This window comes from Setaria viridis, chromosome 7 (genome assembly GCF_005286985.2).
Source record: "Setaria viridis chromosome 7, Setaria_viridis_v4.0, whole genome shotgun sequence".
NCBI classification, from domain to species: domain Eukaryota; kingdom Viridiplantae; phylum Streptophyta; class Magnoliopsida; order Poales; family Poaceae; genus Setaria; species Setaria viridis.
In genome coordinates this window covers 14,416,020-14,440,709 of record NC_048269.2, presented here as the reverse complement: position 1 = coordinate 14,440,709, position 24,690 = coordinate 14,416,020, and the positions used below count along the sequence as shown (strand labels likewise).

The following is a 24,690-nucleotide window of genomic DNA, read 5'->3' as shown; positions in this document are numbered from 1 at the left end:
GTTTTAGCAGCAACCAATTCATCAATTTTAGAAAGCCATTTTGGTTGTGTTCTCAACTTATTCCAGCAATGCATGAACTGGAATGATTTCTGATGTTCGTCTTCAGACTTGTACAAAGCACATGCCTCTGCAACCTACACGCACCAACATACAAGGGATATTCATATACGATATATAAAAATAAAATAGTTGAAACAAATCATGGTATTGCGTAGTAAGTACCTTGTCTTTCATTGTACTACCACTCGAACGTCTTAACTCAATCCGTGCTAGACACCCACAAAACTTGTTCACACATTTTTGTATGGTCTCCCACCGGTGCATGAGAGAATTTATGGTACGCTTTGAGGTGCACGTCTTGTGTTCATGGAAGTACTCATAGATACGAGACCAATACTTGCCACCTTTTTGATCTTTGCCTACGATCGGATCCAAGCTTACATTCAGCCACGCTGAAACCAAAACCTCATCTTCGTGGTCACTGAAATTCTTTGATCTCTTATGGTTTGGCCTCGCAGAGGGGGCTACTGGACCCACTTCAATTGCCTGTGACTGTTGGTCAGCAAATGTGTTGCTATAATAATCAGAATCCCCTAGATTGGTTTCATCCATCATCATGTTCGAAAAATATCCATTTCCTGCCCAGTAGGTAGAAAATAAACATCAAAAAATTTAGCATGGGTCTAAAAAATTACCAGTGACATTTAACATCCATCAGTGGCAGCCATCACAATCCTAACCCAACAACCTAGTAAGACTGAGTTAATTCAGTAAGACAATTTCAGTCAAATGGTAATATGCTGCATCAGACAACATCATTGCTTTAATAGGTAAAATTCATAGGACAATTTCAGACAATGTCATATGCTTGCATGTCAAACTCTTACTCATCAACTCTGAGATATAAACTTTAATAAGCCGACATGCATTGCTTAGTCCGGATTACCCTAGAGAATTGAAATGAGTAGCTTATGATTCATACCATTCCCAAATGAGTTGTCGTTGACCACTTGTTCGAAGGCAGCTGAGGGGTCACTGGATATGGAATTGAAATCGTCGCTGGCAAGGGCTGCCATCGGAGGACCACCGGCCAGATCGAGGTCGTGGTCACCGCCGGTCCTTTGAGGCATGTGGTCACCGCCGGGCCATTGAGGGTGCTGGCCGCCGACGACCACCACGCGCCGTTGAAGCATCCCTCCGCCGCGTCTTACTTGGCCTTGCCGGACAGGAGCGGTTGGCCGTGGTGCCTGCATCTGCACAGGCAACAAAAGGAATTAAAATCAGCACTTTGATTTTTTGAGGTAAGCTTCTGGAAAACTAAGTTGAGTGCAGTATGCTTAGGACTCTAAATCAGGTGCTCTCAAAGTGTGGCACCATGTGGAATGTCCTTGCAATTTCAGAACTAGATAAAAAAATTCAATGCAACTAAGTTTTTATTTAAGCAAAGCAAATGCCTCCTCTATAAGATTTCATGACTATGCAATACTTCTGTTAGTGACTTCTCTCTTTATTTATTATCTTTTTGGTGCAAAGTCAGCAGTTGGCATCCTTGTCTGCAGTGATGGTTGATTTTCTTTGCATTTTGTATTCATCTTCACTTCTTCAGTGTACTTTATGTCTGGACAGATGCTACCAACCAAAAGTTTCAGTTGATACTCAGTGTCGTTTCCTTTATGTTCTGATACAGGTGCGCAAACATAGGCAATGCGTCGATTTTTTTTGTCCGAGATTATCATCCCCCTTACCCCAGAAAGGTAAACAAAAATGTTGTCGATGTAACAAAACCGTCCGCGGTTCTGTAAAGTATTAGAAGAGTGTTGGGAGCATGCTCCCTGAGTCCATGTATCAGTTTGCGCTGAATTCAGTTTGCCTGATTTGTACTAGCACCATGCGAGGATGCACCCTTTGTATGACAATGTTCGATCCAACATTTGTTTGTGGATCGAGGCTATTCATTGATTTATACTCGCCGCACTCTTTGTTCTACCAGTGATCCCTATGTGATTCATAGGCAACCCTTGAAATCTTTTCATCTGGTATGGTTCTGGTAACATTGTTGAAAGAGATAACCTGCTTTAGTAGAAAGTGAATAAAGTGTTGGGTACAAGCATCATAATGTTGGGGTCACGAACCACGCTCACAGCACACATAAGTACATAATAGAAACCAATAGGCAGCAGTTTAATTGGGATGAAGATAACAATTTACCTTGATGATTTCAACTAGCTGATCAACGCCACTGTCTCCAGGGAATAGAGGCTGTTGGGAAGAAGAAAAAAAACAGATTGTAGGCAGAGACAAGCTGGATAGTCCACCATGACCATGTAATTGTGTGATCCCTTACCTGTCCTAAAAGCAGCTCAGCAAGAACACATCCGGCAGACCAAACATCAATTGCTGTTGTGTATTCAGTAGCACCAAATATGAGCTCTGGTGCTCTGTAGTACCTAGAACATATGTAAGAAATATTTGGTTCTCCTTTTACCTAAAGCAGTAGAAATAATTAGCCACGCAACAAATACAAGGATTCATGTGAACTTCAGTTGATTATGACCATACCAGAACTTTCGCGCTGCCAAAGTCACACAATTTCAACTGATGAGTATGAGGATTCACCTGTAGCAGAAATAGTATGCATCAAACCATCTGAAGCTGCATTTATAATTGAATAAAGATGTGTTCAAACAGATAGAGATGACTAATCCAGATATACCAGGAGATTTTGCGGCTTAATGTCCCTATGGCACACTCCGATGCAGTTATGAATGTATGCCAAAGCTCTACAAATCTGTCAATCACAAGGTTTTACATGTCATGACTATCATGCAGTTATACTTGGACATGTTACAACAGAGTAAGCTTTACCTGATACATGTCAAGTTTTGCATATATCAAATGTCACAACTTCCTTGCTACAGAGTGTCAGAAAAGTAGATAGCATTCATATAACTAGTTACACTTTATAGATCCTCGAATTGCCGGAAGGGGTGAGAAGCCACAAACTGCAACACACGAGCACCATTCCGGCTATGGAGCATGGTGGCTTCGGAATCCAATCAGAATAGCGGAACCATGGGAGCCCAATCCTCAACGGCTCAACCCACCGATCGATAAACAGAACCAAAACAAAAAAACACTCGAGATAACTGAACCATTGGCGGGACCAGAGAGGAGAGAGCGGTGGAGATCTGGATCGCTCACCGGAGAGCCGGAAAACGGCCTGGCTACGCGATCGGGCTGGTTCCGGCGAAGTCACCCCGCCGGGAGAGGAGGGCCGCGTCCAGGCCCGCCGCCGCCTAGCGCTCGCCCGTCGCCGGGAGAAGAGAGCCGCCGCCGGGAGAGGAGGGCGCCGCCGGGAGAGGAGGGCCGCGTCCCGGCCCGCCGCCGCCTAGCGCTCGCCCATCGCCGGGCGAAGTCACCCCGCCGGGAGAGGAGGGCGCCGCCAGGAGAGGAGGGCCGCCGCCGCCTGTCGCCGGGAGAGAACCGCCGCCGGGAGATGAGGGCACCGCCGGGGGAGGACGCCGCCGCCAGGAGATAAGCGCGCGAAAAAAAAAGAGCGGGCGCGGGAAGGAGCTCGCGGAGGATTGGGGGAAGATCGCGGCTGCGAAAATATACGGGGCGAGGTGGTGTTTTTTAGCATCGCTAATTTTTTGGGGGAGTTTTGGGTGGACTGTTGGAGTCCATTTTTTCTCTTTTTTTCCCTAAAACAGGTATTGGGGGTAAGATTAGCAGTCTCTTGGAGTTGCTCCCCCAATCCTGATTCCCGCACGCCCGCGCGTCCCTTCCGATGGGCCCAATATGATGACGTGGCCTGTGTTTGAAATATTGGGGGCTATTTATTAGCGATCTGCTGTGGATTGATATGTTTTTGGGGGAAATTTTTTTTAGGAGAATCCCCAATACATAGTTTTGGGGAAGAATTTTTTAGGATAAAAGATCTACCAAAAGTCAAAGAAAACAGCAAATGAAATAAAGATTGATTCACATTATTTATGCCACAACTGCCGGAAGACTGCCGAGGTGGGTGCAGTATATTTGTACACCTCAACATTTCAATTTTAAACATGCTGGCTCAAGTTGAAAACTGCAGCTCATACATGCCCTTAAAGTATGACATTTTCATTTGGAAAGTCTAAACAGAACTTTTATTCCTCTTACGTAAGGCAGTGCTCCTGCCAATGTTTAAAAAAACATTTGAAAAGTCCATATCTTTTTTTATTTAGGGAAAAGTCTTTGTCATTAGTTCTAGATATATAGATCGCTCGTTTAGTTACTCCAAACCACTGCCGTTCTTGTGGTGTGGCTGCGGCACACGGATTTTGGATTCGCAGTTTTTGCAGATTTTCCTCGTCTAGTGGCTCATAAACTAACTAGGCATTGGGGATAAACTGAAGATTTATACACTTTTTATTAATTTATTACTTCTTCATACTCTATAACCCATTATCACCATCCATACACATGCAGACATCCTGGTTGCTCTCTCTCCATCCGTCACATGAAAAATGCAATCATGACATCTGAAAAAAAATCCCACAAAAAAGTGCGATTCCAATAGATCTACCTCCCTAATTAAGTGGGAGGATGAGGCGCACGCCAACATGGCCGGCGTGCTCGCCAGGGAGGCTGAGGCGTTCAACATCCCGTTCCAGTTCAGCGCCGTGGAGGTGAGGCTCGACGATCTGGAACTGGACGCGCTTCGGCAACTCCTCCACGTCAGGTCCGGCGAGGCGCTCGCTATCAGTGTAGTGGCGCAGCTGCACTGGCTCCTGGCCACCGACGATGCCACGAGCAGGAGGCAACATGGAAATATGTCGGGCTCCAAGATTGCGGATCAAGGACCCGCCAGGACTACGCGGAGGAGGACGAGGTCATCCTTCGTGACCATGACGAGGGGCTCCCTGGGGAAGTCGGCAGGCTCCAGATCAGGGCAATAGACAGAGAAATAGTAGACGAGCGGCGGGTGGGATATCATCCTCGCCACAGCCGGCACGGCGACGTCGACCGCCGCGAAGCTGCTGCACTGCCCGCCACCTGAGCACCCATGAACCAGAGGTTCATGTGCGGGCAATGGTTGTTGTGGTCAGGCTGCGGCGTGGTGGACGGCCGCTGCCCGGTCGGCCTGCTGGGGATCTGGACGCTGGCCACAGACCTCGCCCGTGGAGCGGCGGAGGTGCCACCGCGACCATAGAGGGGGACGAGCTTCCCCTCCTCGACGACGGCCTTGCAGATGGGGCACTCCTGGGAGTGCACGTCGACGTGGAGCCACTTATAGAGGCAGGGCCAGCAGAAGAGGTGGCCGCAGAGGGTGACCCCAGGGTCCTGCGCCAGGTCCAGGCAGATGTTGCACTCGAAGCTGCCCGAGTCCTTGCTGCCGCCACCGCTACCGCCGCTGTTGGTCCTCGCCACAGGCTCGCTGGCGGGCTCGCCATGCCGCTGGACTCTGATCTGCAGGATGGGGAGATCACTGACTCAAGCCACGATCCGTCAACAGGAGCCCAAAAAAAATAGGACAAGAGTCTTCGCTGCTGCAAAAAAATATAGGATGCGGAGCGGCGGCGGGGATCATGGCGGGCAGTGAGGAGGACGAGGGGTGGATAGCATGCGGGAATGGATAGCACGTGGGAAGAAGCAGTTCGGGGTTATCGGCGAAGGACCGGTCCCCAAAATATATGTGGGGCAACGGAGGTATTTTTAGCGTCCGCGTATTTTTACGGGAAGGACAGGGGAGCTGTTGGAGGTAAGTTTTTTTCTCCTAAATAAGGTTTTGGGGTAATTTTAAGGGAATTTTTGGAGTTGCTCTAATACTCCCGTTGTTGCTCCTGGATAATTGGAACGCTGTTGTCAAAGATAAAGACATAGGGTGCGGAAATTATTTCCTTAAACAATGGTGACGTTTGTTTCAGCTCAGACAATACTTGGGCCACACCTGCAGGGCATCCTCGCATAACTTGGATCCAATAGGCACACGTGCAGAACGTCGTGACAGAATGCTCGCTACGTCCAGTCTAACCGTGGCGACGTCTCCAGTAGCCATGCTCCTGGTAGGGGTGGGCATTCAATTAGACCGAACCGAACCGTTTGGTTCATCAGGTTTTCATAAAATTCGGTTAGTCAAAAGTGGGAACCGATCGGTTGCTAAAAATTATAGGAACCGAGGAAAATCTGTCTCGATTAGTTTGGTTTGGTTTCGATCATGACTGAACCAACCAAACTATTAGTTACTGCATCAAAAAACTAACAAACAAATCACCACGATTCAGCGAAAGATTCAACCTCGGCTGTGCAAATCAACAAACTTGTACCAGAAATCAACAAAACCACAACACAAATCGGTGCAAGTAATCACAAAATAACCAAAATTGCAGCACACACAAATGTCGTTGACGCCGGTGGAGCTCCAGCCAGCTCACGCTGCCTTCTTGGTTGGGTCCTCATCACCAAGCCGAAGAGATGGGGTCGAGAGGTGGCAGCCGCATGAGGGCTGAGTCCGCTATTGTCGTCCCAGATGGGCCGATAAAGTCACGGGCGGGACCGCGGGAGAACGGAGCCTCTTCTCAGCTGCCTGTGCGGCTATGCCTTGCGACACATGGACCAAGCTGCCGGCTGCCCCACCCGCCAAGCGCAGGAAGCGGCGGCTAGGGTTCGGAGGGAGAGGGAGTCGACTAGGTGGGGAATGGCTAGTTGGGGCTAGGTGTTATATACGTAAGGTTTGTGTGTTGGGTTCGGCTGGTTTGTAGTAGAATTATAGGGATTATTGGACCCCTTTAGTATATATCACGTTCGGTTAAATCGGTTACCCGAGGCTCGGAACCGAACTAACAGAAGTTATTTTGGTTATTAAGAACACATGACCGAACTGCTGATCGAATTTTTCAGTTTCAGTTATTTCAGCTCGGTTATCGAGTATTTTAGTTCGGTTTTCGATCCTCGATTAATTATGCCCACTCCTACTCCAGAGACATCGAGCTGGAGGACCGTAGACTGCGGATATCAGCACCATTGCAGAGTTGACTTTTAGTACCGAGTGGCAAACCTTCCTTACTATCAGATTCACAACTGGTACCAAGAACCAGTACTAAAGAGGTCACCTTTTAGTTTAGTGCAGGTCATTCACCCGGTATTAAAAGAACTCATTAGTATTAAAAGATTTTGTGCTAAAAAATAGAGGAATAGAACCCGGTACCCCTAAGGAAGGAAGAAGACGGACTACTATTAGGATTCTCATGTAATCCTACTGAGACTCATACTTTGTAATCCTACTAGGACTCTTACCTTGTAACCGACTAGTGATCCCGCCCCCTGGAGTATGTAAAGGAGGGCAGAGGTACCTAAATCGGCATTATCCTCATAGAAACAAGAACACCAAACAACACTAAGCGCAGGGCACAATATACACACTGGTAGAGAATTGGGCTTTAGTCCCGGTTGGTAGGGTGCATATCTCTCGGATATCCATCCGGGATAAACCAACCGGGACAAAAGGGGGGGTCTTTAGTCCCGGGTCTTTTAACCGGGAGTAAAGGTCCACCTTTAGTCCCGGTTGGTGTCACCAACCGGGACTAAAGGGTTACCCTTTAGTCCCGACTGGATTCCAACCGGGACTAAATGGCGCCAGCACTGCCGTGGCACCTGAATTTTTCATGCATGCATCACGTATACGTCGTACCGCGGCCCTTTTAATTTGTTAACCTTTAGTAGTTGAGATTTTTTTAGAACGAAATCAACTAGTATTTAAACGAATGAGATTTGTAATTATACAATTACTATATATATATATACACAATCCTTATACACAATTCATATACACAATTCAACTAGCTTAGTACAAATCGATCATAATTAGCGTGTATTATATATACAAATAAATCAAAGTATCTGTCTACAATCTTCCCGTCGTGGTGTTGCTGATCGGAGTGTCTAATTGTCGTCCATCATAATAAAATTCTCCTTTTGGATCTACCACCTCGTCCATTATGAATCCAATGAGACCTTCACATATTGCCGCTACTCTTTCTTCCTTCAAGAGTCCTTGTTGAATATTTAACATCTATAATTTGGAAATTTGTGAATGTTACACGAACAAATACATATAAGGAGCTAGAAAATAATTAACTAGTATTAGTTTTATTTTACGTACTTTAAAGTTGTGCGGCGTCATCTTCGGTCCCTTGGGTCCCATAAAACTGTGCATGTGCTCACAGATGTAGTAGCCACATAGATTATTCCCGGGTTCCTGTCTTAAGCACTTCAGTGCGGAAAAAAATAAGTTATGAAATATTCGTGTTATACAATGTAATAAATGTGCAGACTTCATACGTACCGAGAAGTCTGTGTTCCATGTAAGTTTTTCTTTGAATGGACCTTTGTGTGTCCTTATGAATTGTTTCCATGCGCTGCGAATTAGAATAATGAATGATATAGTGTAACAGGGATAAAATTTAGGAAATAAACTTTTGCATAGAGATAAAGATCCAGAATTATCACAAGCCTAGCATGTCTTGCAATTCTTGGTAGTCCACCGGATCTTTCCTTAACGAATCGAAAACAGTGACGTGGCTTCTTTCAGGCTCAATTATAATAAGGATCCAGTGGAAGCTGCGTGCGTAAAATGTTCATGCATATTAGAGCTAACTAACATGTAGAGATAAGGAAAAAGACATCGAAAGTAGACGGTATACACACACTTACTTGAAGTTGTATGGAAGTAGTATGAAATCCTTGAATGTTACTTTGTCTAGGAAATTGTATATTTCCGCAAAGGTTTTTTCCGGTGCTAATTGTATCTGTTGTTGGTTAACTACAGATGGATCCATGAAGCCTATATGTAGGTACGCCTCTCGGCAGCATGTCTGAATTAGCATCCTACATGAAATGGAAGATGAAGTTAGTACGGTGACGCACGCCAAAATTTACATGTAGAGATAAACGGACACTTACAGAATCCAAGCGCTGATCAGAGAGACGTCCAGGGCATCATGATGGTACACTTCGTATATATCCTTGAAGTCTAGCCACAGCACTTTCTCCCCTTCACCGTGAAAATCTATCGGTTTTACCTTCATGCTGATCATCTCCCTCGAGTCGGCGGATGCCATCATGTACCATTGATGGAATGCGTACATCTTTGTTGATAGCTTCTGTACCAATGAAGGCTTTACTAGAGGTTTGCCTAGCTCATAAGGCCACTTCGGCTCAGGGGGCGGTGCAGTTGGCGTCTCAACTTGCCCTATGCATTCATCAAGTCCCAGACCTGTTTCTTCCATGAACTTCAATACATTTGCTTGTTGATCCAAGGGCATTGCTTTTACCCGTTGAGCATTTTTTTTTTGATAAATGGCTGAGGTCGGGGACTGGACCGCTGGAAGATGACTTTCCTTTCCTTTTATCCTTTTCATCAGCCTTTACTAGAGCCCGTTCATAGTTTGACAAGAGTGGTATCCTTTTCTTGGCTCCTTCTTCCATCCTGATAAAAAAGTTTAAATCTCGCCGACTTACTGGCGGTGGCTCCATCTCCCTTGCTTTTTTTTCTTCGGTTTGTTTCTTGAACCACTCACTGGCCTCTCGTTGGATTTCTACCCACTGTTCCGCATGAGACAATGCCTCAAAGCGTTCCTTACGAGTCACTTCAGGCTCCTTTGTTTTCTTCTTTCTCTGTCTTTGCTTGGGAGGCGGTGCTCGTGACTTCTTTAGTGGTGGTGCAGGTTCCTTCAAGGGGGCCGCTCTTGTGCCGGCGACGGTGATCGGGGAGGGGTGTTGTTATTGTCGTCGTCGCTCCCAACACCAGGATGTGGTGGAGATGGAGACCTTGATATAGATGGAAGGGACGGTCCTGGAGCAGGAGATGATGGTCTCGAGGTATGAGGAGAAGGTTGCTGCTGGGGATCTATGGGGAGCGGTCTTGAGGTCTGAGGAGATGGCTCCGTGCCGGGAATAATGATGTAGCATTTTTGCCATAGAATGATCCCATGAAGCGCATCTGCCAATGTCTTTTCCCCGTCGCCTCCCGGGAAGTCAAGCTCTAGACCTTCATACTGGGGATCAACTATTTGCTCTACGCAGACGCTGGCGTAGCCTGTTGGAATTTCCATGCCATGACTGCTCTGCCCCGCCAGGGTTGCTAACGCTCTCCCGTACGCTACCTGTACATATAGCAGAAGTAAACAAGTTGAGCTCCGATCTCGAGGCCTGGATCAATTGACAAGATTGCATAAATATTATGTATAAGTATACCTTAATAGTGAGGTTGCCGACCGGTGCATGCAGCTCACATGAGGTCCGTTGTGTGATGGCATCCACGGGGAACCGTTGCTCCTCCACGGGTAACCTGGGCGTCTGCGCATCGGGGACCCCTGTAGAAGCACAACTGCTCAAGAGGCGTTGAGAAGGTCTGGCGGTGTTAGGATTCGGCAATGCTCCAGATTGGGCCAACTCCGCAACTGCGTGGGCCACCCGCTGATTGATTTCATCCATCATTCTTTGTTCTAGCATCTGCCGCCAGCTCTCCTCGATCTGTTCCTTTCTTCGCTTCCAGCTTCTGTACGAGGCGCTGTCGCCTCGGAAAGCAAACTTCCACGGAACCACCCCAAAACCCTCGGCAACATCCTGGGTGCTCTGGATTACCGAGGGCCAATGTGAGCTCATCATTTTCTCGGTCCACCTTCAACCTCCCAGCCTTAGAATCTTCAATGTTCTTCATGAGATGTTCGGCCTTCTCACGTATTGTGTCATTAAAAATCAACGTCCCATCCTCTTGGCTTAGGGAGCCTCCATGAGCGTAGTACCAATTTTTTGATCGTTCGAGCCATTCAATAGTTGCAGGTACGATTCCCCGTTCGATCAGATCTTGTTCCATCTTCCTCCACTTGGGAATTGCTGAGCCATACCCACCTTGCCCCAAATGATGGTGGTAGCCCTTCTGACTAGCATTTGCTATGTTGGTCGTGATCTTTTTCACACCTTCTTCACTCCTCTTATATTCAACAAATGCATCCCAGTGGTCCCTCAACTTTGGCCACGCATTGAAGTCTGGAGTTCGGCCCTTCTTGATGTAGTGGGTATCCAGCATCTTCTTGAATGTCTGGAATTGAGTAGCCATCTTCTTAAGCATCCACGCTTTGACATCCTTCTCACTATATCCTTCGGGGAATGTGAAATGTCTCTTCACGTCTTCCCACAGCATATTCTTTTCTGTCTCTGGAAGGGCGTACGGATTAGTGCTTCTGCCCTTCCATTCTCTGATGCTGATAGGCACGTTGTCCCGGACGATTGCCCCGATCTGACTCACGTACTTCTTTGCTACTTTCTCGGGAGCAACCGGCCTGCCCTCTTCTGTCACTTCCGTGATGACAAGCCTCCCTTCCATCACCTTTGTACGACCTCGGGTCTTCTGCCCTTGTGTCGATCCGGAGGGCTAACAGTTCAAGATTCGTTAATTAGTATGTAGTAGTAACGGTGGCGTGAAACAATACAAGACTGGTTATATATACCTCGCCGGAACCTTCCACCATGGCAAGTTGTTGCTGCGGCTGTTGCTCTTCATTCCCATCGGCGGACATGTCCGCCTGGGTGCCCTCTTCATCCGTGTATGATAGTGGAACGTTGTTGCCACTACCATCACCAGCGATTATCTGCTCCATGATATACCTTGCAGTCTCATCGTCTGCCATTTCAACTACTGATGGAAACATACATGGAATCATACATGACAGTCATAGAAATCGTGTTACTACAAATTTCTACAAAGTCCTACAAAGTCCGGAATCATACATGTATATAATAAAATCATAAAATAACATGAATCCTACAAAGTCCGGAATATTTATACAAATTTCTATGAATTTCGATGAATTTCTACGAATTTTGACAAATTTCTACAAATTTCTATGAATTTTGACGAATTTCTACGAATTTCTAGCAATATCCACATGCGGTGCCTAGGTTGTGACGGCGGAGATCAGGGCGGCGGAGGCGGGGACGGTTCCCTGGAACCACGGGCGGTGCCTAGGTTGTGACGGCGGCGATCAGGGCGGCGGTACGGCGGAGGCGGGGACGGTTCCCCGGAACCACGGGCGGTGCCTACTAGGTTGTGACGGGCCGCGGGACGGCGGCGGTCACGGCGGCGGGACGGCGGAGGGGACGGCGATGCCTACTACGAATTTCTAACTTTATTTTCTAACTTAAAAATCTAACTTAACAAACTAACTAAAAAATCTAACTTAGAAATATAACTTAATTTTCTAACTTAACAATCAAAATTAAAATCTATCATAAAAATATAACTTAATTTTCTAACTTAAAAAAAAAAGCCCTCCCGGCGCTGCCGGTCGGCGCGGCAGCGGACCTCTCGCGCGCGGTCGTCGACGGTGGCCGGGGCGACGAGGTGGCCGGGTCGGCGGGACGGCGGCGGCCGGGGCGGCGGGACGGCGGCGGCCGGTGCGGCGAGGACGGCGGCCGAGGCGACGACGACGATGGCGGCCGAGGCGACGACGTCGACGGCGGCGTAGGCGGGACGGCGACGAGACGGCGACGAGGGGCGACAAGGGACGACGAGGATGGAGCTTGCGACGAGGATGGAGCCGGTGGCCGGAGGCGACGAGGGGGCCGGGGGCCGGGCGCGTCGACGGACGAGGAGGATCGAAGCGGGCCGGCCGGGGGGATGGAGGACGACGATGTCTGGGCGCGGTCGGCGGCGGGACGACGACAGCCGGCGCAATGGGGGACGACGGCGGCGGCGGCCGGCGAGGGAGGCGGACGGGCGGCGACGGCGGAGCAGAACGCGCGGGACTTGGCGAAAATTTGGCTAAATGTAACTGGCATGGGGGTAGAAGGGAGTACAGTGCCTTTTAACCCCCCCCCCTTTTATCACGGTTCATAATGGCACCCGGGACAAAAGGGCCTTTTGTCCCGGGTCCCGTCACCAACCGGGATAAAAGGCCCCCCCTTTTATCCCGGTTGGTGACTGGACCCGGGACAAAAGGGTGCCCCCGCCAGGTGGGGCTGGGAGCGTACCCTTTTATCCCGGGTGCCACCACCAACCGGGATAAAAGGGGGGGCTTTTATCCCGGTTGCAGTTGGCCGCTTGCAGTTGGCAACCGGGATAAAAGGGTATGTCGAGGCGGGAGACGAAAAGTACCCTTTTATCCCGGTTGCAGTTTGCAACCGGGATAAAAGGGGGGCCTTTTGTCCCGGTTGCTGTTAGCACCCGAGACAAAAGGTCTTTTTTCCTAGTTTTCTTCTCCCGCCTGTTTTTTGGAAATGGATTTTATTTTATCTTTTCACTGCATTTCAGGATGAAAAACAAAACCTTCACAGATTTTGTACATGCAAAAATATATTTAATTAACGAGTAAATTGACAATAAGTATGAATTAATCATTAATTCTATATCAGTTCATTTAGCCTCTAAAATATTTATTTTACTGCATTGCTGTGATCAAGAAATTATTCAATTAAATAATTTCAATGCGCAGAAAAATCCATGTTTGTTTGTGGTTAACATTGTTCATGTTTATCTATAAAATCTTCACCTAACAAATTTAAGAAAACATGAAATCATACATAGGGTAAATTACAAATTGTATCAATTAATACACAAAGGTCATGTACATTTAACGCATTACAATACAACGTTGTAAAATTTCTTCTTCACGAAAGTTCCTTGATCATGATCGCGGCGTAAGTACGGAGCCTCTTCTTTGGATAGCAGGATGCTTGGATCAACTTCAACGGCGAATGGAGGCATGCCATCAAACTGATCATAATCATCTGATTGTTCTGTTTTATCCTCGACTCCCACGATTTTTCTTTTATCTGGAAGAACTATGTGGCACTTTGGCTCCCATGTCTCTTCTAGATTCCTATTGGGTTTGCTGCACATGTCCTTCACATAGAACACCTGATGCACATCATTGGCAAGTACGAATGGGTCATCACTGTATCCAGTCTTGCTCAGATCTACTATTGTCATTCCGTACTGATCTTTGGTGACGGCAGTTAGCTTCACCCAATTGCAAAGAAATAGAGGGATGTACAGCGGTCCGTATTCGAGTTCCCATATCTCCTGTATGAAACCATAATACGACTCCTTGCTATTATTTCTGTCCATGGCATCTATGCGGACACCACTATTCTGGTTCGTGCTTTTCTGGTCCTGGGCTCTCGTGTAAAATGTGTAACCATTTATCTCATAGCCTTGGAATTTGACGATTGTGGTAGCAGGTCCCCTGGCTAACCAGGCAAGCTGTGGGTGAATCTCAGAGTTACCCATAAGTTGTTGGCGCAACCAGAAGGGAAAAGTTTCCATGTGATGATGGGTAAGCCAAGCATCAGATTTGGTCGGGTTTTTTGGAAGCTACCATCTGCCTGTGCTGCTCGATATACGGAGACACAAAGGATGACTGTTGTAAAATAATGTAGTGTGCCTTGTCGAACAAATCAGTATCATTGCTCAAACTTGATTTCCTTCCAAGGGTGCCCATTCCTCGGAGCCTCCCCTCGTGGCGTGAAGTTGAAACCCCAATCGAGTCAATTGAATCAATAAAATCAACACAAAACTCGATCACCTCCTCTGTTCCATATCCCTTGGCGATGCTTCCTTCTGGACGGGCACGATTAAGAACATAGTTTTTTAGGACTGCCATGAACCTCTCGAAAGGCCACATATTGTGCAGGTATACAGGTCCGAGAATACCAATCTCTTTTACTAGGTGAACCAGTAAGTGCGTCATAATATTGAAGAAGGATGGTGGAAATAACAACTCAAAACTGACAAGACATTGCACCACATCGTTCTGTAGCTTTGATAGCTTGGATGGATCGATTGCCTTCTGCGAAATTGCATTGAGAAACGCGCATAGCTTTACGAGCGGCAACCGGACATTTTCTGGTAGAACACCCCTCAGTGCAACCGGAAGCAACTGGGTCATCAACATGTGGCAGTCATGAGCCTTGAGATTTGTAAACTTCTTTTGTTTCATATTTATTATTCCCTTTATATTCGAGGAGTACCCAGATGGGACCTTCATACTATTCAAGCATTCAAACATGGTATCCTTCTCTTCCTTGCTGAGAGTGTAACTGGCAGGACGTAAGTAGTGCTGTCCATTATCTCTCTTTTCCGGATGTAGGTCATCTCGTTGCCCCATAGCTTTCAGGTCCTGTCGTGCTTCCAATGTATCTTTTGAGGTTCCATAAACACCCATGAAGCCTAGCACGTTCACGCAAAGATTCTTCGTCAGGTGCATCACGTCTATTGCGTTGCGAACCTCTAGGATTTCCCAATAAGGTAGCTCCCAAAATATTGACTTTTTCTTCCACATGGGTGCATGTCCGTTATCGTCGTTCGGAACAGGTTGGCTACCAAGTCCCTTTCCAAAGACTACATTTACATCCTTCATCATCTCGAACACACGCTTTCCATTACGGTGTGCAGGTTTTTTACGATGGTCTGGCGCCCCTTTGAAATGCATCCCGCTCTTTCTCAGCTGGTGGTGAGCAGGGAGAAATCGACGATGACCCATATAGACGACCTTCTTACAGTGCTTCAAGTACATGCTGTCTGTGTCGTCTAAACAGTGGGTGCATGCCCGATATCCCTTATTTGTCTGTCCTGAAAGGTTACTCAATGTAGGCCAATCGTTGATGGTTACGAACAACAGTGCTCGTAGATTAAAGATCTCTTGTCTATCCTCATCCCACACACGTACACCTTCTTCCTTCCAGAGCTGTAAAAGGTCATCAACCAACGGCCTTAGGTACACGTCAATGTCGTTGCCGGGTTGTTTTGGGCCTTGGATAAGCGCCGGCATCATAATGAACTTCCGCTTCATGCACAGCCAAGGAGGAAGGTTGAACATACAAAGGTCACAGGCCAAGTACTATGGCCACTACTCAACTCACCGAATGGATTGAATCCATCAGTGCTTAAACCAAACCTTATGTTCCTTGCTTCACTTTCAAAGTCTGGGAATGTTCTATCAATTGATCTCCACTGTGCCCCATCTGCGGGGTGTCTCACCATCTCATCTTCCTTGCGGTCTTCTTTGTGCCATCGCATCAACTTAGCATTCGCCTTGTTCCTGAACAAGCGCTTCAAGCGTGGTATTATAGGGAAATACCACATCACTTTCGCGGGAACTCTCTTCTTGGGAGACTGCCCCCCGACATCACCAAGATCATCTCGCCTGATCTTATACCGCAGGGCTTCGCAGACGGGACAAGCATCCAATTTCTCGTATTCATCACCACGATAGAGGATACAGTCATTAGGGCATGCGTGTATCTTCTGAACATCCAATCCGAGAGGGCAAATAATCTGTTTAGCTTCATATGTTGTGGACGGTAATTCATTATTTTCGGGGAGAATCTTCTTGACAATGTTCAACATCCCCTGAAATGCCTTATCGGACACACCATTTTTTGCCTTCCATTGCACAAATTCTAGTGTCGTACCTAGTTTTTTATGGCCCTGCTCGCAACCTGGGTACAACAATTTTTGGTGATCATCTATCATGCGCTGCAACTTTGCTGCTTCCTTCTCAGTTTCGCAATCTCTGTATGCATCTAGTATCACCTGACCAAGGTCATCAGTAGGGCCATTTTCTGCAAACTCATCTTCATCAGCCTTGCCCATTGTAGTACCTGCAAAAGCTTGGCCTGCAACCCAGTCCGGAATGGTGTCATCTTCCTCCTCCTCCTCGCCATCTTCCATTACAACCCCTAGTTCACCGTGCTTGGTCCAAACCAAATAGTTACGCATGAAACCGTATTTAAACAAGTGGCTATGAATAGTCCCCCAGGAATCCTTTGAATACTCCTTCCTGTTATTGCATTGGAAGCATGGACAACATACGAACCCATTCTCTGGCTTGTTCGCTTTTGCCACTTCGAGAAAATAATGCAAGCCATCAATAAATGCCTTGCTCCGTCTGTCTGCATTATACATCCATTGCCGGTCCATCTGCATCGTATTACGCATGAAAATGGATTACACTTGACAATGGATTATGCGTGAAAATCGATTAAAGATCCAAACAACATGGTACAATACAACAACATGAAGATCCAAATACACATATTTAAATTAAAGTCCCAAACAACATGATACAATACAACAAGCCATCCACTGGTTATTATCAAGGAGGACTTTAAGCATCCTTGGACGGTGAAGACGAAGGTTCCGCTGACCCAACCTCATCCTTAGGTTTCTTTGTGCCGCCTGAAACGGTAGTACTAAGTGGACGTGAAACACCCGGGACTGAGGGTGGAGCATAACGACCACCAAAAGGAGGTTCCTGACCTGCGGCAACAGCTTCTTCATGACGTTGCTGCAAATAACGAAGCATTGCTTTTTCCAGCGTGCTCTTTTTCTTCGGCTTATGCTGAGGGCCAACTATGATTGGAACCTTGCCATAATAGGAACCACGATCGCCCCCACCATCGCCACTTCCTCCAGTAGCAGAAGCCATCTATGTACAAAAATTATTATCTTAACACTGCATAAGTTGTTCAACTTGAAGACCGTGATCATCTCGCGAGGATGTCCTCAACTGGGCGGCACCGCACTTCGTCATGAAAGAGGTTAGATGCTACGGAAAAGGGGACACGGTCACGATGTCCGTATCCACTCTTTCTCCTAGAATCGAACCTCCTTCTTGACATACGTTGCTGCTCGACGGAGAACATCATCGGAGAGATGAACACGGTATGCAAGTTCAACAAGTATGGATTTAAAAAACCATATTGAATTTGATAAGATAAACCATCTAGACAAGGTAGCATCATTTTTAAACCACTGCAATAATGCATACTATATATGACACATCAATCTCCCTCACATTCTAGCTCAAAATACCTCTCCATTTTTCTACTTCATCATCACATTCTAGCAAATAATCTTTCCATCTCCAAAGCATAAATCAAAGCATAACACGAGGATGAAGTAGCAAACCTTCGCAACACTTGTGTTGGCCGAGTGAAATTCCCACGAAAATGAGGGAAAAAACTTCGGGCAGCACCTTCCTTGCTTGCTTCGGCACCACCGGAGAGTAGGTGAAGCTCAGCTCTCTCTATCAATGTGTTGGACTGGCTCGGGCTGGAGGAGGAAGAAAGTCCTCTATCTTGGCCGTATATAATGGGGATGAGTTTTTATCCCGGTTAAAAACTCCAACCGAGACAAAAAGGAACACCTTTTGTCCCGGTTGGAAGTTTAGTCCCGGTTGGAGGCACCAACTGGGACTAAACTTTTTATCCCGATCGGTGCCTCCAACCGGGATAAAAGGACCTTTTATCCCGGTTGGAGCCTCCAACCGGGATAAAAGGGTCCCGCCGCCGACAGCCCCCCACTAGCTGTTGCAACCGGGGCTAAAGGGGGGCCTTTAGTCCCGGTTGCAATTACCAACCGGGAGTAAATATCCCCTCCAATTTTGCCTATCATGGCGCACCCCCTTTTGTCCCGGGCCAACTTTAAACCGGGACAAAAGGGGGCGGATCGAAAGCCAATTCTCTACTAGTGACAATATTCTAAACAGAACATAGGGTATTACGCTACTCTGGCAGCCCGAACCTATATAAATCCGTGTCTTATATCCTTACTTTTACCATCAAGCTCCAGGTCCGGTGATTCCCCACCAACAAATCTACTACCTTAGAATACCCCTTGGTAGGTTGCCAGGGTTAAAATATCGATAGCTAGAGCCCCAAGTAGGGGTGATCGTCGAAATTATCAGACGAGCTTGAAGGATCTTATCATCAATATCAATCAATTCGATGGGATGTGATTGTTGTTCTTTTACCGAACATGATGCATTGTTCCAAGTCGGACTAAAACATGATGCATTGTTCCAAGTCGGATTCGTTGAGTTCTAATTCGAAGTGGAGAATTAATATCCATCGTCACTGACTTGGTGTCCAGAGCGGACAATTTACATTCATCGCTGATAAAAATCGCCACCATCATCGATCGTCTGCATAGAGGATTAGCAGAGGGTCTACCAGCTACGCCTGCAGTCTCTGTAAAGATTTCGTGCAGGTCACGGTGGCAGGAGGCGCTGCACGCTGCTGTTCGTCGAACGGATGCTAGGAATCCCAAGATGTTGTTTGTGGTGCGGGCGGAGACAAGCTTCAACAGCCTACGCGTGGATCGGTGCGAGGGACAAAAGCAATCTGGAGTGCTGCTGTTTTGTCCCCACAAAACAATTTTGTGGACTTGTGCTATGCGCACATAACCAGGCTACCAGGAGGCTCCTTGTATCTCATTGCTACAAGTAACAACCTCGCGATCCACCACTACTTCGACTTTGCTATGACACGCACCGATGACTACCTCGACTACTCGTTTCGAAGAAACTAGTCAGGGCTGGGTCTCACATGGTCAACAACTAGTCAGAATCGACTCCGACTAGTCGGCTTCATCAACAACCGTCGTGACTTCATCGACGACCGCCACGATTTCATGACAATCGCCCAATAATTGAGCTAAGTCACTTTTTTAATAATTAGTTTCTTCTATGGCTTGTTTTCAGCATGATTGTCCAATGCGCCGACAACTTATTTGTGTACGCCTCTTGATAGGAATTACCCTTCAGAGCTACACTTTGTCGACTACACCTAAGGTATATTGACCGACAGCCACGGGCTTGGTACACTGAACTACGGAGGCCACGGGTTTGGTGCACTGAGTTTCTGAGGCTCCGCCACGGATTTGGTACATCAAATTACGGAGGCTATGGCCACGGATTTGATGCACTGAGTGATGGAGGCTCACAACGGCTACACCCTAAGGAGGCACAAATTCTATGCGCGGCAACACGTGCTCTCCTACCCTAAGGGTAGAAAACTCTTACGCACAATCGCGCAGTCTTTTTGTCACAATGTCAACTACTTATTTTAAATGTCTTCTCTTAATAGTCGTTGATCTACTCGAGTAGAACACTCTTTAATCCGTGAAAGTCTCAGATCTTCTGTCATGCATAAACACTAGGACGCGTACACGAGACAAATATCTCAGACATGCAACGGCAATGCCAGCACGCGTGCACAAGACAATCATACACGCAGTAGCAACGGTTAAACAGTGTCTGAGAGCCTAAACATAACAGACTAACTAATCAGGAGAAATATGACCGAAACAAGAGCACGACACGAAAAATTTACATTAATCACTGAATAAATTTTAGTAGTTCCAATATTCTACATTATGCTACATAATGTTTGCATCTCTTTTTATAGGTCAAGCTTCGGAGATGACTCTCCAGGACGCTCAGCGTACCTCCAATGGCTCCTCTAGCTCCCAGGCTCAGGGGTTAAGCGCTAATTACTACTCGGAATATCTCCAATGGCTCAGCTAGCTTTCAAAGCTCGGGGGCTAAGCGCCAATAACTACTCGACGTGGCTCCTACGTCTCACCTGGCTCCAAAGCTCAGGGGCTGGATGCTGTAGAACTACTCGGATGATGACTGGCATGAAGACTAGGCTCGCTAAACCTTTGAATTGATTATTCTTGTCGTTCCAAGGCTCGAAGGCTGATAAGCTACACCCAAGAGTTGATTTTTTTCAAGATGAAAGAAGAAGATTCAAGATTTTATTGACCTTCAGCCTGATTCTTCGATTCAACCTAAGGCTCAGGGGCTACTCCATATGAATGTGACTTTTTCCATCCTCCGTATCACAATACAAAGATGAAAATTACAAAATCAAGATGATAGCACACCATAGCCTCATGACAGTTTTGAGGAATTTTGAAGATTCAGTCAGACAAAATACTCGAGGAGCACTAAACTACTCGGTAAGGATCTGAAAAGTACTCAAATGCTACTACATTCGACTATGAAGCGCTTGGGGGCTTGTCGGGGATAGAACCTCAGTACCCGCAAGGAAGGAAGAAGACGGACTCCTATTAGGATTCCCCTATAATCCTACTGGGACTCGTACCTTGTAATCCTACTAGGACTCCTACCTTGTAACCGACTAATAATCCCGCCCCTGGAGTATATAAAGGAGGGCAACGTTACCTAGATCATATCCTTGTAGAACTAAGAACACCAAACAACACCCAAGTGCAAGGCGTAATATACAACACCCCACATAGGTCGTAAGGTATTACGCTACTCTGGCGGCTCGAACATGTATAAATCTGTGTCTTGTATCCTCACTTTTACCATCAAACTCCCAATCCGGCAATCCCCCACTGACCAATCTACTACCTTAAGATACCCCTTGGTAAGCTATCGGGGGATAAAACACCGACACTCATTAGTACATGTTGGTAACATTAACTTTTCTTAGCATCTCACCTATACATCACATATGATCAAGGAAGAGATATTTTTTTAAAGTATCCATGAAGAATCCTTAGCTAGTGGTACTGAAAGGTAGACATTAATATCATTAGTATCAGTTAGTATGACCAGTACTGAAGGGTCTCAAATTAGTACTAAAAGGCTCTCAAATTTAAATCCAGTTCTAATATTAATATTAGTATCGAATTTAGATCTGTCACGTAATTAATGTTGGGATGAAATATGGTTTTTCATGTAATGCATCCTGCGGGTGGCGGCCTAAGCACGCCGAGGTGGACGACGCTTGGCTTTCACACGGGACGGACGCTATATATATCGTCGCGGACGCGCGGTGCAGGGCGGGCAGCGGAGGCCCAAGGGGCATCATTGGCGGCGCGTGTGGTGGCGGATGAGGGAATGTAATTGATTTGTTTGTTTTGGGCCGCTTTTGTGCTGCCTCATTCGGTCCAGTTTGTGATTTCATTTCCTCATGGATCTTGGCATTTTTAAATGGGCCTTGACAAAGGACATTGGCGTCTTTTGAGTTCTTTGGACCGTCTGCCCTTCCGTTCCTTTTTTTTCAAAAAAAAAAAGAAATGCATTCACTTATAACCTGTCACTCAATTCCTCGCTCAGCCACCCCGTGGTTCGCCAATGTTAAATTTTTTTTCATTGCAATGGGTAGCATATCTTATTGAATTGTTATTACGATTTGCTTTTTTAATAGTGATTCATGCTTGTTTCTAATTAGGTACTTACTGATATCAATACCTTATGCTTATTGTGGAATGCATTATGTTATAAATTGATGTTCTTGGAATTACTATATATTTTTTATCTTTTATTTATGTTCATCTCGCCATTTTCTTTTTTTCAAAACAATGCAATACACACGCAATCTTCCTCCCATAAGCTGGCCGATCTTTGGGATTTACAAAATCATTATGAGTGTCTTATGGATGAAAATGTCATAAAAAAACTAGACCTGCGGGGGTATGACGGCCCCCCGGCTTTGGCTTAAGAAGAAAGACCTCACGCATACCTAGAAAATCTCCGAACCCCTACCCCACCCTTACATGATGGCACCTGCGCCCGCGTGAGCCTAGGCCGGGCCTTGCAGCATGCTTTGGTGTGGGATAGACGAGGAGGTTTTTTTTAACCCCAGCCTGAAATTCGCTCCCACGGGGAATCGAACTCAGGATTTGAGGAGTGCCACTCGGTTCCACTAACCAACTCGGCTAAGTTGGCTAGGGAACCTTAGGCTGGATGAAAATGTCATATACAGCTCAAAAAATAATTAGCTAAAAAAATACGAGTTTCCATGCTAAATTAGGGACTTTGACCCAGATAGATTCCACCATAATAGACCTAAACGATCCTCTCTCTCTCTTTTTTATTTCGCAAGAGTTGCTATGCCCCAGCGATTTTAACATAAAATCCTTGTCTATGTCGTATTATATTTTTCATGGACGACATTGTATTGTTTGAATTGGTGTCACTACGGGAAACCTCAAAGTTGCCGAGTGTAATTCCTTCGCCGAGTGTATTATTGCGGACACTCGGCGAAGGACCAGTTGGCCGAGTGCAATCCCAGAAACACTCGGCAAACATAGTACACTCGGCGAAAACACGATTTGCCGAGTGCCACCAAAAAAACACTCGGCAAACACCCACAGGGCACTCGGCAAAGATGGAGCACTCGGCAAAGTCTTGAGCACGTGACTTCCACGTGCCGCGTCGGGCCGCCGCCGTGACGGACGTTAGGCTTTGCCGAGTGTCGACGGGGGGCACTCGGCAAACCTACTAGTTTGCCGAGTGTCGTGATGGGACACTCGGCAAACCTATTAGTTTGCCGAGTGTCGTGATGGGACACTCGGCAAAGTGCCGAGTATGCCGAGTGCTAGAGGGAACACTCGGCATACTTTAGGGTTTGCCGAGTGTTTTTTGACACACTCGGCAAAAGTAATTTTTTTTCCCTCCTCCACCCTCCAAACTTTTTACACTCCACATGTATGGCATTTGACACTACATGGTAGGAGGTGGACTATTTATTGACCTGTTTGCTATATTTAATCAATTAATTTCATTTAGAGTAATTTTTTGATTTAAGTCAAATTTGAACTGCAGATGATTGGAATAATGGAACAATATGAGTGGAAAAATCATATTCATGTTAGTGAGTCCAAATTGAGGTCTCACCCAGAAAATGAAAAGAAATTCTGAACATTTTGCTAAGGAAACACGACTACGAACGTGTGGCCAAATGATTGTTTAATTCTCAAAAATACAAACGAAGTTTGAAAATCACGAGATTTTGCAAGATGCTATGATTTTATATGCAGAGGCTGTGGTAAAAAATTGACAAGGTTTCGCACAAGTTTTGACATATGATGTTTAGAATTCGAAGCATCTCCGGAGAGGATTTGTAGAAGTTGGAAGGATCCGGTAAGATTTTGAGACGAATCGATACTTGAATTTGTCATTGAGTCCCAATTTATTTTTATAGGCTATAGAGAACATAGATTGGTTCATGTCAAATTTTGGGAATTTTTCAGATCCGTTTGGTAATTTTTATTCATTAATTGCACGTATATGAATTTAATAGATATAAATTTAATATGAGCTATAAATCCATGAAATAATGGAATAATATTACTTAAAAATGAAATACGCAATGTTTAGTGAATTTGACTAGGTTTTTGCAAACTTTACATACTTTTAATTAATAAAGCCAGTTTGGACATGAAATAATAATACCTATTTGCCGAGTGTCAAGGGATGGCACTCGGCAAAGAGCCTATTTGCCGAGTGTCAACCCTGGGACACTCGGCAAACATCGCCGCGGTCCACCTTTCAGCCGCAGTTTGAAATCCGAAAAATAAATTTTTTAAAAAAAATTGTTTGCCGAGTGCTCCTGATCTAGCACTCGGCAAAGGCTTTGCCGAGTGCTCCTGATCTAGCACTCGGCAAGATCAGGAGCACTCGGCAAAGCGGGCGCCCCCACAACACTTAGCGCATCACGCGCCTCACGCGGACAGGCACAGGCACAACACGCACACGCCCGCGCCCGCCCGCCCCCCCCCCCCCCCCCCCCCCCCCCCCCCCCGCGCCCGCTCCGTCGCCCCGCGCCGCCGTCCCGCGCCGTCGCCGCCCGGCCACGCCGCCGCCGCCGCCTGCCCGGGCCGCCGCCGCCGCCCCACGCCGGGACCCGGGCGCCGGCCGCCGGCCCCCCGACCTCCCCCGCGCCGCCGCTGGCCGGCCGCGCCCGCCCCCGGCCGGCCGCCCACGCCGGCCCCCCGCGTCCGCTTCGGCCGACCCCGGCCGCCCCCGTCCGGTCGCCGCACCGGCCCCCGGCCGCCCCCGCTCCTCTGTTCGTGGCCGTCGTCCCTCCGTCACCCCTCCGGTAAGTTTC

General features: G+C 46.9%; 2 protein-coding genes and 1 long non-coding RNA gene across 3 annotated transcripts; all 3 read right to left on the bottom strand.

Annotated features, from left to right (window-relative positions):
* Nucleotides 1–1,041, bottom strand: LOC140223359 (uncharacterized). Its single transcript, XR_011898760.1, has 3 exons — nt 983–1,041; nt 223–638; nt 1–134 (listed from the first exon to the last, which is right to left on the bottom strand). It is a non-coding gene; the product is annotated as an uncharacterized lncRNA (long non-coding RNA).
* Nucleotides 1,042–2,166: 1,125 nt separating this feature from the next.
* On the bottom strand, nt 2,167–2,791 carry LOC117864629 (glycogen synthase kinase-3 homolog MsK-3; the record flags this gene model as incomplete). The annotated part of the gene is made up of 4 exons (XM_034748755.2): nt 2,167–2,259; nt 2,345–2,485; nt 2,560–2,616; nt 2,714–2,791. Coding segments are annotated over 4 exons (354 nt in total), but the record flags the coding sequence as incomplete, so codon positions are not given.
* Nucleotides 2,792–4,971: 2,180 nt separating this feature from the next.
* LOC117864628 (uncharacterized) lies at nt 4,972–6,037 on the bottom strand. The gene is made up of 2 exons (XM_072295286.1): nt 5,930–6,037; nt 4,972–5,448 (listed from the first exon to the last, which is right to left on the bottom strand). Exons 1-2 carry the CDS (start codon nt 6,035–6,037, stop codon nt 4,972–4,974), a joined length of 585 nt encoding a protein of 194 aa, XP_072151387.1.
* Nucleotides 6,038–24,690: the final 18,653 nt, after the last annotated feature.